This window comes from Tenrec ecaudatus, chromosome 5, assembly GCF_050624435.1.
Source record: "Tenrec ecaudatus isolate mTenEca1 chromosome 5, mTenEca1.hap1, whole genome shotgun sequence".
NCBI lineage: Eukaryota > Metazoa > Chordata > Mammalia > Afrosoricida > Tenrecidae > Tenrec > Tenrec ecaudatus.
In genome coordinates, this window is record NC_134534.1 from 115157385 (window position 1) to 115170397 (window position 13013).

Genomic DNA, 13013 nt, shown 5'->3' on the forward strand with positions numbered 1-13013 from the left:
AGGAATATCGTACTCTACTAAGCTGCTAGTGTGCCATTCAAGTGGATGTCCGGGCTACTTATTTGTACTAGGATCTTTTCAAATGTCCGTATTTCTAAATGCTACACAAAACTGACCAAATTGGCAGAGTAATACAAGACAGAAAATACTGCATTTAAGCAAGACTGTGACTGCAGTTAAAGTAAAACCAAAACAAGATGCCTGGCCAGAACACAGCCTCTCTGCTCGAGAAAGATTCTTCCCTTTTTCAATCTTTACTTTTTGGGGAAAGGCAGAGACTAGCATTACCTTTCGTGGGAAGGAAACTATACGTCAGGGGACCTGGGCTAAATAAAACCTTGGCTTTGCCCGAGTGACCCCATGGCCCTTCTTGACCTCTGGAGGTCTGTCTTTGAATCTATACATGAGTTTGATCTAAGCTATCCCTGACAATTTCCACTTCATCAGTTCTGTGACTCTCAGGAAACTGGGATGGTGTGGCTAGAAGGAACACATTAGATTATACCACTGGCTCTCAAAATGGGCTTCATGGAACAGCAAGCAGTGTCCCCACCTGGGAATGAATCAGAACACAAAATTTTGCAGAGTTTTCCTCTGCACACATGTGGTCACTAGAAGTCGGCAACTAATCCCAAGCACTGTCATCAAGTATCTGAATAATCAGAGACTCAGGGTGTTGAGCAGATATCTATAGACTTAGAAGCCTTCCAGGTGAATCCTGGGGTTTCAACAAAAATTACACTTAAAGAAAATCATAGTGCCAAACATGTAGTGAGTAAAATAAATCTAAGATCTGTCATTTGCTCAGTTTATCAGACCTCCGCACTCACTGATGCATAGGAAGGCACATAATTCTCAGGATTATAACATAGATGGCATTGTAACCAGTCCTCTGAAATCCTGACAAACTAAAATAAAAATGAAAACACACAGGTAAAAATTAGGGAAACTTTATATATAAATAGCCAATGAAACCTAGTTATTGAAGTTAGGGTTTTTTAATTCATTTAGATTTTCCCAAAGTAAATAATTTGTGAAATAATTATTCCCAACTATAAACATTTTTTGTTTTCTATCTTATAAACATTTCATTAACGAAAGGCATATTCAGGTTTGTAACTTAAGCTAAAGGTATACTTCATCAATGTAAAATCATATAGTAAAGTGTTCTGTAAACAATAGAAATTTAAACTGTTCTGTACATTACTCTAGTTGCTTCCGATACACAATGACCTTGGTATTGTTTCTAATTTAAGAAGGAGAGTTCACATCTACACATAGTGGCTCCATAAGAAAGTTATAATTAAGTTACAATATAAAACTATTTTATGTACAATATAGAATTTATCACGAATAATTAATAATTTACTAAATAATGATTTGCCCAGCAAAAGTATCTTGTTCTTCCTGTATCAGATCACACCACCCATGAATCAGATCACTACCCATAAAGAAGGTTGGTTCAACTTCACAACCCACATTTCCTTTTTCCTCAATCTGCTAATGGAATTGTTTTATTACAACGAAAACTTGGTCCTTAAAGAACATACCCCAAAAGTCCTTTATTTGAAAACGGAGTCATTCCTACAGCAGGACAACTTAAAGCCCAGGGAGCTTTCACCTTGGAAATGGCTTAAATTCATTTCAGTCACATAGGATTCTGATAACAACATCAGCATGCCACAAATGAATTCACATCAGTAGATCTAATGACATAGCACAGCTCATGAAATATTAAAGCATTTCAATATATAAATGCACATTGAATAACACATAGTATCCTCATTTCATTTTTAACACTTCTTACAAATTGTTCAACTCTATACTGATGAACTTTAGGAGCATCTATGAGAGACAACTTTAAAGGAATGGGTTCTCCAAATAAATAAATAAAATGAAGATGAGATAGTTATGCTTTCACAAGTCTTGATCAATGTGTTCAGCTGCTGAATTTTTATACTAGTCTCAGAGATTCTGCAAACCAAATGACCTGAGCTTGTTACAAAGGATGACAAAATGAATGCAACATTAGATATAATTTTTATTTGTTTGATTTATTAAATGTAGACTGCGATGGTCTCAAGGCAAATTCTAGAATATTCCCCTCCCAACCCAACAGTTAACATGATTCTGAAGAACAGTCTTACCTTCGATACCTATCCACCCATACACAAACATATTTATAGAACTCCATGTACAAAAAGATTCATTTTTAACAACTCAGGACCACAATTATCTAGAATTTAGATCTTAATACTTCGCCACTTCAAAATTACCCACTTGATGATGCAAGAATATAAGTGTTAAGGAGATAAAAATTCATGCAACGATACTTAGGGGTTGTTTTAAAAGTAAATTCAGTATTTGATCATTCAATGCAATGTAAGTGCACCGAATATCTAAAATAAAACAAGTGCCAATTTCATCATGAATTAATAACACATTTATTATCCTGAAACCAGACTGGTCTGAGTTGTCTGTGTTAGTGCTCTAGAAACTGATTTCTCTCATATTTTCTGTGTTAATAAAAACCAAGATTTCATTTCTTCTTTGCAGTTAAGAAAAGATGTCAGGGGCTCAAGGTAGGTATGTTCTTGATAATTCAGAGTCAGAAAGGACTTCTTCTTGAGCAGAAGGTTCATAATCTCCTGCATTTTCAGCCAATTCAATATCTACCTCATCATTACTTTCTGCACTGTAATCAACTTCTTCAAGGAATCGAGGCTCATCTTCATCCAAAACATAAGTGGTAGGGCTGTAGCCAAAGCACACAGAACACACACAAGACCTTCATTAGATGTTAAAGTTCTAGAATAAAGATTACTTCACCATACTGGATTAACTTTATCATGTAAGTAATATTTATGCAAATGAACAAACTGAGCAAATTATACTAGTTTAAAGTTCCTCAGATAAACATCAAAGGATGGGAAGCACATTTTAAATTATATTACAAGAAATGTCACTATACCTACTACAGTTAGATAGCAGCAACAAAAACAATCAACTTGCCCACTGGTTACTCCCTGGAAGAACATCATCAATTTGGAGGTTATTAAGATTTATTTTTGATGTTCTATTTTAATCACTGTAAACCAGGCAACAGATAATTACAACAGGTTTTATAAAATACTATGGTATTTAATTGGTACCTTAAGCAATACCCAGGAATCACTTAATTCTAAGTCTATAAAATGACTACCTGACATAAAAATAGTCCATGTATCTGTCCCCAGAGTCTTCCTAAGTTAAGGAAAAATGGGTGAAAAAAAACAAGTGAAGACTCTATATCCAGATTAATTACTTTCCCTTGGGACATAGAATAAGTTATTTTGCTTAAAAGCACTAAGTGCTCATAAATGTTTTATCAGGCCGGTGTTTTAAAATTAAGATAACCATTCCGCTAGGGTCTCGAGAACATCCTTTCCTCTGGAAAAATCACATTATTCTGACTTCTCCCCCACTTGTCCGATTGTACACACACCATATCTCACACGACAGAAACACTGGGAGGTCTCCATTTTGTGGCCAAAGCTACCTTAATTTCATACATGGGTATACCGATTCATGCCTCACCTGCTTCCAAGGAGAACTTCCTGTAGCTGATGTTAAGTCAATGCTAAGAAGTCAAACAATGAAAAGCTAACCTGTTCAAATGACCAGAGATGTTACTAGTCACCTGAAATGGAAGAATAACTGCAACCACATAGTAAATTCCCTTCAGTTAAGGCAGAAGGGGAAAGTCACGGTAATGAATTACACGATCATAATTTTCAGAGAAGAGAAAAACCTCCTCTGGAGAGAGTCATTTTTTTCTCCCCATAATTTCTTTAGTCTTACTCATCGAAGAGAAAATAAATTGCAAAACCCACCTTGATCTGACATAGCAAACTTCCTTTTCAAAGTTAAGCATTTACACTGTGATAAACTCATGCTGAATGGAGCTAGTCAGCTGGATGGGGTTGCATGAGACTTTAGAACAAACTTCACACTCTCAGAAACAATTTCACAGCTTTTAATTATGAACTATAATAGTCAGCATATGTCTTCAGGGGGGGATTCGATTAAAAAGATAGTTTAGCTCTTAAAATGACTGCTTTTTCTTTCAAAGGACAATTAATTTCTTTTTCTTCACTTTGGTGTTCCAGATTCTCAGAGGAGTTCCCTGGTGATTCTGAGAAGAAATGGATGATTCGGCCGAAGCCAAAGAGGGGGGAGAGCAGCTGATGGAAAGCAAGCAGGTAAAGATCAACCTTCTCCTGCCACACACTTGCTTGTTTTCTTCCTGGAACCCTATCTGGCAAGAAGACAGGATACTGGCACATGCAAGGAACCCTGTTCAAAAGTCAGGTTCTGGCTGGTGTAGGGAGGGGTGGAGACTGGCAAGTGTGTGATGCCAGCGTCTCCCAATAGGTAGGCCAGGCACAAAGTCAATGAGCAGGTAAGCAGGAAGGAAGCATCCTTTAGGAGACGTACGGTCTGTAGAATTCCAGTCAAGGAAACCAATTGGCATCAATGAAGTTACTTGGGTGCGTCCAGGCACTGCACCGAGGTCGTGATTGGAGAGGTGAACGCTAAAAGGTTCACCAATCCAAAGTAGGGAAAGAGCTTAAAGGAAAAGCCTCCCTCGTTTTATAAGCTGTGATTCAATGCGGAGACAGAAGGAGAGCAGTGATACTAGAATAACAAAGACTCTCATGACAGACCCAAAGAAGCTCCTGGACAGCAAGCAGGCTGGGTGTGATGCTGGTGTCAGATTCCAAAGGGAACCTTTAATATGAGACAAAAAGGAGCTAGACCTGAAAGACAAACATCTGGAAAAATTTTAAAACTATAAAAGGCATTTTCAACGCTCTACATCCTAAAAAACAGCATGCATCTTTCATTAACTTAGCTGGTGGAGCAGAGGGCTGCAGACAAACATGTGTGGACATCTTGAGGTCGCTAGTTCCATTTTGACTTGAAGGAAGTTTACTCTTTGGAGGAGCCCTGGTGGCACAATGGTGACGCCCTCAGCTAATAACCAAAGGGCCAGCAGTGAGTGCTCACCAGCAGCTCCACACAAGAAAAGTGTGGCACCTTGCTTCCATAAAGATTTTCAGTCTTGGAAACCCTATCTACGGGCAACTGTACTCCATCCTACAGGGTCCCTATGAGTCAGAATTGACTCAGCAGCATTGGGTTTTGATTTGGTGTGGATCAAGATAATCTTACTCAGCCAGTTCTTGGTATGGGCTCATTCACAATCTTGAGTGTGAAATAAACTACCTGATATCACCCATTCAAGTACCTAGCAGCAGCGCGGTTTCACATACTATTCCACTCCAGCAGGATCATGGCCTTTGTTAAATTCCACCCTATACCTGAAGATATTCAGAGTTCTTCCAGCAACTGAAATGGGGCCACAGTGCTAACGCAAGAAGGGTGGTAGGGCTGAGTGCATAAAAGAGGAGGAGGAAATTAGGAGTGGAAAGGGGTGTATGTATGAGTGAGTAGTTTGTATGTGACACAGAGAGAAAGCTAGCAATGATTCAGTTTTAAGACTAAAGACGACTGAGATGCGGGGAGAGGAAAGAGGCAGAACATTACAACTGCCACAACACCGCTGACACCATCCTTCATATTGCTATATCCAATCACTCTTTTCCAGTTCCAGCAGTTCCAACCTGGAGCTCTCTGCTACACTTAACTAGAGTGAAAATTCTTATTCTCTCTTGGTTTGCTTCACTCCCCTGTCCCTTCTCAGTGCTAACCAAGGGCTCCCCATCCTTTCAGTATTCCTCACACAGATGCATCTAAAATGTCCTCTTGTCCAAAAGCTTCTCTTAGATGCATGCCCTCTTTGAGTGAGTTCACCTTTTAAATCCGTATTCTAATAATTTCTCAATTCATGTTTCTAGCCATGACCTCTTGTGCATGCATTAACTTGCTAACCTCATGCACATGGCTGGCCCAATAAACAGCCCCAAAGCAAAGCAGCATGTGCACATCTGAACTCCTCCTACCCCTTAACATAATCTCGTGGTGTCTCAATTACTTTGGTAAGTTAATTGAGGTCAAAGTCTCATGAGAAAATCCTGTCAGCCGACACCATCCATTTATGTGCCTGTCGGTAGCAAATTGCAGGCCCCACACGATCAGAAACTGAACATAGCCATCTTAGATCCTCTAATCAGCTCCTAGAAGTTTCTGACATGTTGCAGTAACTGAATAAACATTTATGGACTCTGAGAATTCATGCGGTTCATAAGATCATCAATTTTCACACTGCCCCACACTAGCCATTTTATTTTTTTTGTGAAAAAAAATTAAGGCATGAGACCAATCATAAAAAATCATCTGTACTTTTATTAGTAATTCCCGCATAAGATTAGAGCACTCAACAACTAATAAAGTACCCTCCTATATGTTAGCTTATATGGTACTCCACAAACTTAAAAACATTTTTTTTCAAGGTAATTTGCTCTAAGGTTATGAAAGGTTTGTTTCCTTTACATCAGCACACAGGAATTCAAACTGATTTCACTCACAAGAAAAAGAAAGTCTAACAATCATTTAATTATTTCTCATCACTATTACTTTGTATTTCTACCACTACCTCTGTGTTCTCATTTTCTCCACAAGGATTTACTCGTTTTGCCACATTCCCTCTCTACATTGCCATCTCTTCTTTTAATTCACAAGACAAAAGTGAGCAAGCCAAAAACAATTCGATAAGAAAACACTTCCATCTACAAGAGAAGGGCACTTTAATCCAACAGCAAATCCTCCCCTCCCCACATGCTGCTCCAAGAAAAATACCAAAACCTTCACCCAAGGGGCCTTTTCACATGATGAATGCACTGAAATCTCTGTTGCATGATGCCATATGATGTGGAAAAGGTTTATTATTCCAAATGATTTCTAAAGAGAAAAGATTCTGCTTCATTCAAATTCAAGAAGATGTCTAGCTATCCTCACATTAAGCCATTAAACACATCACAAATTAAACCTGGAGAGCTCACTATCTCCATCAAATTTACATCATACCACTTCCCATGACGCTGACTTTACATCTAGGAGAGTGGAATGCAGACCTGCTGCACTGCAACCTGTACATACACGGAGGGAGCAAAGCCCTGCAGGCACAGCAGCAACTTCTGGGCCTGTGCCTCTCCTCCTCTACTTACCATGGGTGAGACTTGGGGCCAGTTATTCACTCTGTCCAAGTACCAGCTTTCCATTGCATGCAGCAGAAATGCACAAATTTTAAAAATAAAAAAACAAAACAAAGCATCAAGTGCCCAAACTATCAAAATTCCCAAACTGCTTATTATGTTTGAGTTTCTTGGGTTGAAACGTCAGAGCTAGAGTAAAAGAAATGACCATGTGTACACGGACTACAAGATTATTTTATTTCTAGAATTTATACAGTGATTCCTAGACAAGGGGTAAAATCAACATCCTTTAAGTATCACAGTGTGCATTAAATCATTTCCATAGAATATACAACAAATTATTTAAGTGACTCCAATATAAATACAGACACACAATGAGAATATAGAGTGTTTAGTAAGAAAATATTTCTCTCTCTGAAAAAGAAAAAGGAAGCTGCTAATTCGCAGATACTTTTGTTGGAGGAGGGAAAAAAAACAAACCAAACTAAACTGCCTCCGGAAAAAGTTAACTGCCGTACATACTTGAGTATATGCTGAACCGAGTATCAGCCAAGGCACCTAATTTTACTACAAAAACTGCATTAAAAATGTGTTGAAAAACTCGGTTTATACACGAGTATATATGGCACTTAAGTCACTAAATTACAGCGTACTTAGCTATTGATCTCAATACATTCCTCACACATAACTGGAATGTTATATGGTAGGTAGATGCATTGTCCAAATAATGGGGGGAAGCTTTCAAAATGGCAAAATTTAGCTATTTTGCATATGTGTTTAAAGGGCAAATCATTTCATGAGACAAAGAGGGGATCTCTGAGTTATACCAGGGCCCACTTCCTGGTTTTGCCAGGAATTGCTAGATGGGTGACCTTGGATAAATGACTCTAAGCATCTGCTTGCACAAATATGTCAAAGATAACCATACCACCTCTCTCTTGATTCCGATCATTCTCAGTAGAATACTAAAATCTGAGATAAAGCTAAAAGACATTCACAGTGTGTATATGTGTCAGTAGTCCCAAGACCACCCACTTGGAGGAACTAACAGGACTCAGCATCTATCAAACTCCGGCTCTGATTTCCTACAGTGAAAGGACAGCGCAGAGAAAAGGTACATGAGGGAAGTAAGGCCAAGTAAGAGCAGCTGCTAAAAGACAGGGAGGGCATCAGAGCGGTCAGTACCTCCAGAGGATTGCAGGAGATGGAAAGATTAGAGTCCAGGGCTGCCTAGGCAACCAGAAGTTCAGTAAAGCTTCCTGCAAGAAGGAGGGCGCAGAGATTTTGATTCCCAACCGTCAACAACAGAGGCATTTAACAAATACTGCAAACCTCATACTACCCATAAGGTAGAGTAAGCGCCCAACCAAACACAAGGAATGAAAGATCTAAAACATACTAAAGAGACAAATATTGGAATTGAGAGCCTGCCACAGAAGAGCCTTAAACGCTCAATAGTGATGTCTAGAAGACTATAACTTAAAGGAATGAAAAAAGACAAAAGTTACACCTCTGCAAAGCTACCTAAGATCAGCTCAGTCGCTCACTGGGTTAGGGCAATCTACCCTACATTAACTGCTTGCTGAAAGACAGACTGAAACCTCTTTACAAGAAGGTAGTATTTAAAGCCTCTACAATATTTTAATATAAAGTACCTGATGTGTGTGTATGTGTGTGTGTGTGCGCGCGCGTGCGCCCAGAGATGATCCAGATATTTAATCGAATAAGTATAAATATTAAAATAACCATGATTAATATATGAAGAACTTCACTCTGTTCCAATTTTTAAAAATCAAATGAAAAATCAGTAGCTTGAAAATAAATATAAAGCTGAAAAGAAGCGAGATAAATTTAACACAATTTTTTTGATGAGCTGAAAAGAGAATTGGTGAAATAGAGAATACATGGAAATATTTCAGATGGAAGCAAACATCACCAAAGGGTCTAACATACAAAAGATTAAACAAACATGTTAAATAAAACTACAGGAAAGAGTGTGGCGAGAACAGATAGGGTAGTGGCTGAGAATTTCCCAAATGTAATGCAGTAAGACCCAAGGCATGGATTTAGAAAGTACTGTGAATCCTACATGCAGTCAACATAAACACAAAGGAAACTACAACTAGGCTCTCACAGTTAAATCTCGAAAAAGCAGAGACCAAGAGAAAATCTAAAGCATTTAGAGAATACACATTGCCTTCAAAGCAGCAAAAATAAAGAGTGGCAGTTGACTTTTCAACAATGGAACCAAAAATTTGTTTCTGATATCTTTAAAATGCTGAAAGGAAAAAAAAGTACCATACTAGAATTCTATACAGAGTGAAAATGAAAGTAGGATTTCCAAATTTAAAAGCAAAACAAAAACAGAAATAATTTGTAGCCAAAAGACATGCACTAAAAGGAAAATGAAAACAGTTCTTAATTTTAAAGTCTCAAGTAGAGGTTTATGGGCCAGAAATAACCTCAGTCTTTCGGGCAGCTAACAACAATATAATACATAATTTATAGATATACAAGGTCATCAAAATTCGTGTCTCTAGCTAAGCCGTAGAGATTAACAATTATTGATTTGACGCCTACTTGGATCTCAGTTATAAGATTCATTTGCTTCTCTTATGAGAAGCCTCAAAGCCTTCCACAAATCAACTCGAACCAAGAATCCGAAAGTGCTCACGTTAGTTCCACCCTTTCCAGATGATGTCAATTTCCTCTTTACTGAGGGGGCAAAAGTGTGCCACCGACTTAGCCAAAACACAAGTGGTTAGTCATCTTGACTTATGAAAAGCTATGATTTCCAGTACACTTGGAAGTCATGACACGATCTTCAATTATATGCCTTGATGTATATTCCAAAAGTAATTATAAATGATGCTTAGAAGGGAAAACCAGACTCATTAAAAGGGAGATAACTTTTAAGATTAACTTGATTAAATTATACATTAAAAATAGAACACACTGATACCACTCAAGTTTTACTATATAAGTCGGTAACAGATATTACTATCAACATTTGGTTACAACTTGATCTACATTAATTATGTCAGTAGAAAAAGTGTCCACTTATTTATAAACAAACACTAAATTTCACACAGAGAAATCATGAATATAATAGGTTGATATTTCATTTTATTGTGGATAGTCTGTAACAATCAATAGTTTTACAATGCTTTATCAGTAACTTCCACCCAGTTTCGAGTATAAGGGTAGGAGCAGGAGGTGAACTTTTAACAAGAAATATAATGTTTGCTGGCCTACAAACCAAACTCATTCCCTACACTTTGAAATAAATGCACTCTAACTTTACAAAAATATCAAATGAACCTATTAAAAATAACATAAAATAAAGCTAATGCTAAGTATAACTTAAAGTCCTATTTGTTTTAATAGTGGTATTAGAAACAGCTTTCATAAAGTTTATGACATTTACAATATATACAAAGGAACATTTCCTAAGCTATACCACTTAAAAAAAATCATTTTATTGGGGCTCATACAGCTCTTATCACAATCCATACACAAATCCTTTGTGTCAAGCACATTTGTACATCTGTTGTCATCATCATTCTCAAAACATTTTCTTTCTACTTGAGCCCTAGGTATCAGCTCCTCATGTTTCCCCTCCCTATCTTACCGTCCCTCCCTGACAAACCCTTAATAATTTATAAATTATTATTATTTTCCCAAGGCAAATACTGTCCGATATCTCCCTTCACCCACTTTTCTGTTGTCCATCCCCCAGGGAGGGGGTTATATGTAGATTCCCTGTAATTGGTTCCCATTTCCCCCTCACCTTCTCCTGTCCCTCCTGGTATGGCTATACTCATTGTTGGTCTTGAGGGGTTTATCTGTCCTGGATTCCCTGTGTTTCCAGGTCATATCTGTACCAGTGTACATTCTCTGGTCTAGCCAGATTTGTAAGGTAGAATTGGGATCATGATAGTGGGGGGAAGAAACATTAAAGAACTAGAAGAAAGTTGTATGTTTCATTGGTGCTATACTGTTCCCTGACTGGCTCATCTCCTCCCCACAACCCTTCTGTAAGGGGATGTCCAGTTGCCTAGAGATGAGCTTTGAACCTCCACTCCACACTACCCCTCAATCTTAATGATCGGATTTTTTGTTCTTTGATGCCTGATCCCATCGACAACTCGTGATCACACAGGCTGTGTGCTTCTTCCATGTGGGCTTTGTTGCTTCTCAGTTAGATGGCTGCTTGTTTACCTTCAAGCCTTTAAGATTCCAGATGGTGCTAATATCTTTCAATAGCCGGACAACATCGCCTGTCTTCACATTTGCTTATGCACCCACTATGTCTTCAGTGATCATGCTGGGAAGGTGAGCTTCATGGAATGCCAGTTTAATATAACGAAGTGTTCTTGCATTAAGGGAGTACTTGAATGGAGGCCCAATGTCCATCTGCTACCTTAACTCTAAACCTATAAATATATACACAAAGATCTCTTTCCTTAGCGACAGAAATATATTTACATGCATACATGCCAGTATTTAGACCTCTATAAATACCCTTTGCCTCCTACGTTCCTTCCTCTATTTCCTTTTACTTTCCTCTTGACCCACTATGATGTTCAGCCTTCATTTGGGTTTCAGTAATTCCTCTCAGTTACACTGCCTTTGATCAAGCCCAATAATGCCTCCTACACCCTCAACATCAAGTTTGGATCACTTGTTGTGTCCTTGTCCCTGGGTTTGTAACACCCATTTCCTTCACCCCGCCTCCCCTTCCTCTCATGTCCCGCCAGAAGTTGTTTTCTCCTCAAGCTTGTCTATGCCGCTCGTCTTATTCCATGGGTACTATGCTGCTCTGTTCCCTTTCCTGTCTGTTGTACACTCTTAGAGTGTTTCGCCTCAGTGTGGTGGGTGACATCAGGTCCCATTCCTACACTGTGTCTCCAATGTTGTCCCCCGCAGTGCCATGGGACATCGTGTCTCATAATGGGGCCAGCCCTATGGTCCTCTCTGTGCTTCGGTATCTCTGAGGGAATATCGTCCTCAGGGCTTTGCGGGCCAGGATATGTTCCACTCTCTCTTCCTCTCTTTATTTGCTCCTGTGTTCTCTGGTCACAAATGTCCCTCTCCCTGAGCTGTAGCTGTAGCTTCAGTGCTGTCCTCTAAATGAATTCTTCTGCAGGGAGGGGGGGGGCACTGATGACATATGATATACTACTTTAAAAATGTTTCCAAATACTGCTAGAAACATGGGTACTAAATCTGAAGTAATATAAAAAAACCAAAGTTCCAGAGTTAAAAAAAAAAAAAGACCAGTTCGTAAAAGACTAAGGATTAAGTTAGAACTATTATCACTGTACGAGTGACACAAATGGTTAAGCACTCAAGTACTGAGAGGTTGGTGGTTCAAATCCTAGCAGAAGTTACCTCAGAAGAAAAGCCTGTTGATCTACTTCTGAGAGGTCAAAGTGGAGAAAACCCTATGGAGAGCAGGTCTACTCGGTAATACACAGGGTCACCATGAGTTAAAACTGGCTCCACAGCCACTAGATATTTTTGGTTTTGTCTGTTTTACAAAATAATCAGTTATGATGAGAAAATAAAACCAAATCAGATAAACATGTCCATACCACATTTTTATTAACACACACAAATGTTGCAAGATTTGGAAACAAATCTGAATTCTCACTAAAACCAAAACTAGAGCTTGAAAAAGAACAAAACTGGAGTACTCATGCGCTCAGATTACAAAGTCTGCTACAAAGCTACAGTAATCAAAAGTATAGTACTGGCATAAAAATGCAGGCTTAAAGAATTGAGAGTCTAGAAACAGCTCTGTATATCTATGGTTAACTGAATGTCAACAAAGATGTTAAAATTACTCGATGG

At 38.5% G+C, this 13013-nt stretch overlaps 1 protein-coding gene across 4 annotated transcripts in view; it reads right to left on the reverse strand.

Annotated features, from left to right (window-relative positions):
• Positions 1–13013, reverse strand: part of AGTPBP1 (ATP/GTP binding carboxypeptidase 1) — a 214653-nt gene that overhangs the window by 42199 nt on the left and 159441 nt on the right. The window contains exon 26 of one of the 4 annotated variants that reach the window (XM_075549852.1): positions 1889–2755. The exons of 2 other annotated variants lie outside the window; for them this stretch is intronic. In XM_075549852.1, coding sequence (XP_075405967.1) covers positions 2578–2755 — 178 coding nt within the window. In that variant the 3' untranslated portion in view covers positions 1889–2577. Of the gene's footprint in view, positions 1–1888; positions 2756–13013 lie in introns of those variants that run through there. One more of the 4 variants, XM_075549857.1, reaches the window with a different exon arrangement.